This window comes from Prunus persica, chromosome G7 (assembly GCF_000346465.2).
Source record: "Prunus persica cultivar Lovell chromosome G7, Prunus_persica_NCBIv2, whole genome shotgun sequence".
Classification (NCBI taxonomy): Eukaryota; Viridiplantae; Streptophyta; class Magnoliopsida; order Rosales; family Rosaceae; genus Prunus; species Prunus persica.
The window spans coordinates 9,192,253-9,197,252 of NC_034015.1; the positions used below are offsets into that span (position 1 = coordinate 9,192,253).

The following is a 5,000-nucleotide window of genomic DNA, read 5'->3' on the forward strand; positions in this document are numbered from 1 at the left end:
CAATGATTCAATCACAGCTTCATCATCGTAGCCTTCATTTTCTCACCTCCATTGCACTCTCTAGTGCCTAGCTAGTAGCTAGCTTCAACTTCTCATCATTATATCCACCGCCAACTACAATGTCTGCCCTTGGACGGCTAGGAATTTAAGTGAACGACCCAATACACTTTTATGACCAAAGCTTTGTAGTTTCCGACAAGGTTGGTATTATTGACCTCTCTCTCTCTCTCTCTCGTTTCTTTATTTAATTGCTAACTTGTACCAAGTGTTTTTGAAGTTTATGGTTGGGTAGATGAACAACCTCAGGCGGACAAAACAAGGATATATTTTGAATATTGGGTTTCTTTTTTTGGCATGTTCTTTGAAACTCTTAAACAGAGAAAGAGACCTGCATGCGTAAAAATCCTTTTTCTTGTTTGTCTCAGTTTGCTGAATTTGGGTAGGAACAAAGCTTGATTGGTGGGTCTGAAAATCTGAGTGAAAAGACCAAATACAGTGCTATTTATTGGCGGCAGATTTTTGTCATTTCAAGCATAGATTTCAGCAGTGTGTATAGGGAGAGAGATACATAAAAATCAAAGTGGGTTGTTCTAGAGATCTATCTAGAGATTGGTATTATAGAAGAACCTGTATACAGTAAGTGCATTTGGTTGATACCTTAGGGGAATTTGAGTTTTCTCTGTTATTGTTGATAGTGTGATTTTACTTGGATATAGATGGTGGGGAGCATTGAGACTTTGAATCGTAATTTGTACTCAAATGGATCTATTCAGAACTGTAATAGTTTGGAAGAGAAACTTGACGAGCTCCGGAGCCGCCTTGGCAAGGGTAATGGTGATCCATTAAGAATTGTTGGTGTTGGGGCAGGCGCTTGGGGCAGTGTTTTTGCCGCTGTGTTGCAAGATAGCTATGGTCAGTTTCGAGACAAGGTCCAAATAAGGATATGGAGAAGACCAGGAAGAGCTGTTGATAAAGCAACAGCTGAACTTCTTTTTGAAGTGATCAATTCAAGGGAGGATGTATTGAGGAGGTTGATCCGGCGCTGTGCGTATTTGAAATATGTGGAGGCAAGGCTGGGGGATCGAACACTTTATGCAGATGAGATTTTGAAAGATGGATTTTGTTTGAACATGATCGATACGCCACTGTGTCCCTTGAAGGTTGTAACCAGTTTGCAGGAGGCTGTTTGGGATGCTGATATTGTGGTGAATGGCTTGCCTTCTACTGAAACACAAGAGGTGTTTGAAGAGATTAGTAATTATTGGAAGGAAAGAATCACAGATCCTATTATCATCTCTCTAGCGAAAGGTATAGAGGCTGCACTAGAGCCTCTCCCGCATATCATAACTCCCACGCAAATGATTAACCGGGCAAGTATGTTTATCTTCTTTTAAATTTAACTGTCAACCTCTGGTATCTTGGCTTTAAATTTTCAGTGAGGTGGAAAAAAGGAAGGAGAGATGGTTTTTTGGGTTTGGTTTTATCTTTAGCTGATATAGTAAATGTGAGTCAATTTTGGGGAGTGGACAATCTTATAAAACTTTGCAAGTAAATGTGAAGGTTTTATCTTTAGCCGAATTAGTAAATGTGAGTCAATTCTTGGTGTTTGTTCCAAAATGTTTTCTTAAAGAATGACAACTTTTCCAATCTTATGTTATATTGAAGTCCTGATCAAAACACAATCAAGAAAAAACTATTCTATATAAGGAGTTTTACAAAATCTATCAAGCAGAAAAAACCATTCTGCTAAGAAAACTCTACAAACCGTCAATGAAAATGGAGCCTCAAGAAAAAATTGAGCTTATCAATACAAAAGCTGGAGAAATGCAATCAGAAATATAGACTCTTTAGTGCACCCAAAGCCGAGATGGTATGCTTGATAAGATAGAGATCAAGGGACAAATTCTTCTTGTTTTGTGTGTATCATGAAGTGGCATCTTACACCTTATACCAGATAATGTATGCTGATTGTTTGAACTGATAAATATTAGGTTTGCTTCACAAATTTAATTCCATATTCTTTTCTATATGCCTGGCAGCTGGTGTACCTATAGAGAACATACTTTATCTGGGTGGCCCAAATATTGCCTCAGAGATCTACAACAAGGAATACGCTAATGCTCGAATATGTGGAGCTGAGAAGTGGAGAAAACCACTTGCAAAGTTTTTAAGGCAACCCCATTTTATCGTCTGGGACAATAGTGATCTTGTTACACATGAAGTCATGGGTGGCTTAAAGAATGTCTATGCCATTGGAGCAGGTAAGTCTCAGGTTCATTCTGATAAATATATCACATACAATAAATGCAGCATCTAAATCGTCCAACCTCTCAAATCTAATAAAAAGAAATGAGATGTCTGATATTCTGCTTTGTAATTGGTGTTCAGCTTCATTTAAGTAGTGGTAACTGTTGTTCAGCTTTTCGGAGCTTCATACACCTGATACTGTATAAATGAGGACAGATTTGAAGATGTAGTGATTTTGCAAAAACAAGACACTAGATCATATAAAAGCAACAATAATTCTCTTAGAGTGCGTATGTTAGATTCAGATGAGAGACTTACTGGGACAATATTGATTTATGCTAAGATGGATAAGTTTAGATTTAAATCAGAGGTTATCCTGAATCCCTGCTCTGATTGATGAGCTGGCATTACAGTTTCACATGGAATAATTACAATTGGCTGTTCATACACTGCCAGAATATTCTTGCCAGGACAAACATGAAATTTGTTGTATGAGAACAGTAGTTGGCCTGCATTCTTATAGAAGCTTCTGGGAATAGTGATAAATCAATAAAATCTAAAGTTATATGCTATAATATTGGATTGGAATATCATAGCATATTATAAATGAATTCTTCTGGTTTGCAACTTACATCCGTTTTTCATTTTGATCATCTCAGGGATGGTAGCAGCCCTCACAAAGGAGAGTGCTACCAGCAAATCTGTATATTTTGCACATTGTACCTCAGAGATGATATTTATTACTCACTTGTTGGCAGAAGAGCCTGAGAAACTTGCTGGGCCTTTGCTGGCTGACACATATGTAACCTTGTTGAAAGGCCGTAATGCATGGTACGGGCAAATGCTAGCCAAAGGGGAACTAAATCGGGATATGGGTGAGAATATCAGTGGAAAAGGAATGATTCAGGTACCGATTGTGAATTACTCTTTCCTTCTAAAACCGCTGTAAGATGCATTCCTTTTAAGCTAAGGTATTCGCCACATTTAGATAGCGATGGTACTAGTTAGGGTGCGTTTAGAACCAGCCTGAAGAAGGAACAAATGCTCAAAATCATGATACTTATATTGGTTTATTTGGAACTGTGAAATCAATCTTTAAGATGTAGAAACTTTTTATGTTCGTCCACACTGCCTAATTATTAGCAAAAACAATGATACAATTTATACTGCTATAGTGAAGATAGATAGTTCTCACTCAATGCTGGAAATGACTCATGCAGATGGGAAAGATATGTGTTATTATTCATTTATAAGTTATCAATAATTTCATTTCTCATTATTCCGAGCCTCTCTGCTTCTAGGGTGTCTCTGCAGTCAAAGCATTTTATGAACTTCTCAGTCAGTCAAGCCTAAATGTATTGCATCCTGAAGAAAACAAGCCAGTTGCTCCTGTGGAGCTCTGCCCCATCTTGAAGACGCTATATAAAATATTAATAACAAGGTAATTTCTGGCCAACTTGTAATCCATTTTCTTACCTGAAGGCATTTTGTCAAACATAAAGGATAAAAAATATTCACCGTGATAAATTATACTAAGAGGTGTTTGTGTGATCCGAAAGATCACCCTGCATTACTTGGTGTAACCTAAATCTTGTTTGGCAGTTGTCTTGACCTGGCACAAAGTTTGTGTTCCTCCTCCCCTTCTATTCTTAAATGTTGTGCCTATGCATCTGCAAATTAAGGCTAGATTGTGTCTTTTCTGTTAATTTACTAGTATATCAATTCAACCATGCATATTGCTTGATCTCCAGGGAGCAATCATCACAAGCTATTCTTCAAGCGTTGAGGGATGAAAACTTGAATGATCCCAGGGAACGCATTGAGATTGCACAGAGCCATGTCTTCTATAGGCCCTCACTTCTTGGGCAGCCTTTGACTAGTTTTCCATTGCAAGATAAAGTGGCAATATAACCTTGTGGAAGCATGGTATTATTGGACTTGCATGGTGAAAACAAGCGCATTGGTTTTCGATACATGTTTAATTTGATAAATAAATAAATATATATATGTTAAATGGACTTATTTTTAGCTTCCTAAGGATATGATAGTTGAGTGATGGACTGAAGAGGAGCAAGTCGTTGTAATCTGCAACCTGCAATCTGTTTGGTGGCTCTGGTTGATTTGCATGTAGCACACTAATGCAATGGCAAACCCGAAAACTTCTCTATAAGGTGCAGCAAACCGAAACTTCTCTACCCTTGCTTTTCGGCTGCGAAGTTGCCGTCAGCCCAAGTGATTGTCATAACTGTTGAGTTTAAGAAGTTGCAGTGGCCAAGACGGTTGTATAGGGAGCTGGATTTACATTGTATCGTGCATTATATTATAAGATGCCAAAAACGATGTATCTCATATTTGTATAGACTTGCCATGGAAACAGAAAAACTTCCTTTTCACCTCTATTTCTTATGTGTGCACTCCTGCCCCAATTTATCGTCAATAGCAACATAATATATCACCAAGTTGATCAAAACCTGTGTCCAAATCCATTAAAAATAACTTCCATGAAATCCCAATAGGCCCAAGCAAAGGACTCTAGGTCTTGATTTTGATTGTTGAGCCCCTCCCAAAGACATACTTTGGTCATGTGTGGCAGAAGATCCCTCATCGCTGATAGTAGGAGTAGGCTTGAACATTTTTGTAGGGTTTGGGGGCTGTACTTTGATCTTGTATGGGAAATCCAAGAAATATACACGTCATTATTTAAGAGGGAATGCCAGGGCACAGGAACTTGGAGGTGGTGTTGGTGTTTAGGC

The 5,000-nt window shown here is 38.2% G+C and overlaps 1 protein-coding gene across 3 annotated transcripts; it reads left to right on the forward strand.

Annotated features, from left to right (window-relative positions):
• On the forward strand, positions 1 to 4,661 carry LOC18771706 (glycerol-3-phosphate dehydrogenase [NAD(+)] GPDHC1, cytosolic). Of its 3 annotated transcripts, none has more exons than XM_020569441.1 (6): positions 1 to 200; positions 717 to 1,374; positions 2,040 to 2,261; positions 2,907 to 3,154; positions 3,549 to 3,688; positions 3,999 to 4,377. In XM_020569441.1, the coding sequence occupies exons 2-6, from the start codon at positions 717 to 719 to the stop codon at positions 4,156 to 4,158; spliced, it is 1,428 nt and encodes a 475-aa protein (XP_020425030.1). In that variant the 5' UTR covers positions 1 to 200; the 3' UTR covers positions 4,159 to 4,377. The 3 variants fall into 3 exon arrangements, with proteins under 3 accessions (XP_020425030.1, XP_020425029.1, XP_007202031.1); XM_020569440.1 differs by having other exon boundaries at positions 36 to 200; positions 426 to 1,374; XM_007201969.2 differs by lacking the exon at positions 1 to 200 and having other exon boundaries at positions 211 to 1,374; positions 3,999 to 4,661.

Coding starts and splice junctions, on each gene's coding strand:
- LOC18771706 (XM_020569441.1), top strand. CDS start 717: ATGGTGGGGAGCATTGAGACTTTGAATCGTAATTTGTACTCAAATGGA. Junction 2,262..2,906: donor TGTCTATGCCATTGGAGCAG/GTAAGTCTCAGG, acceptor TGATCATCTCAG/GGATGGTAGCAGCCCTCACA. Junction 3,155..3,548: donor GTGGAAAAGGAATGATTCAG/GTACCGATTGTG, acceptor CTCTGCTTCTAG/GGTGTCTCTGCAGTCAAAGC.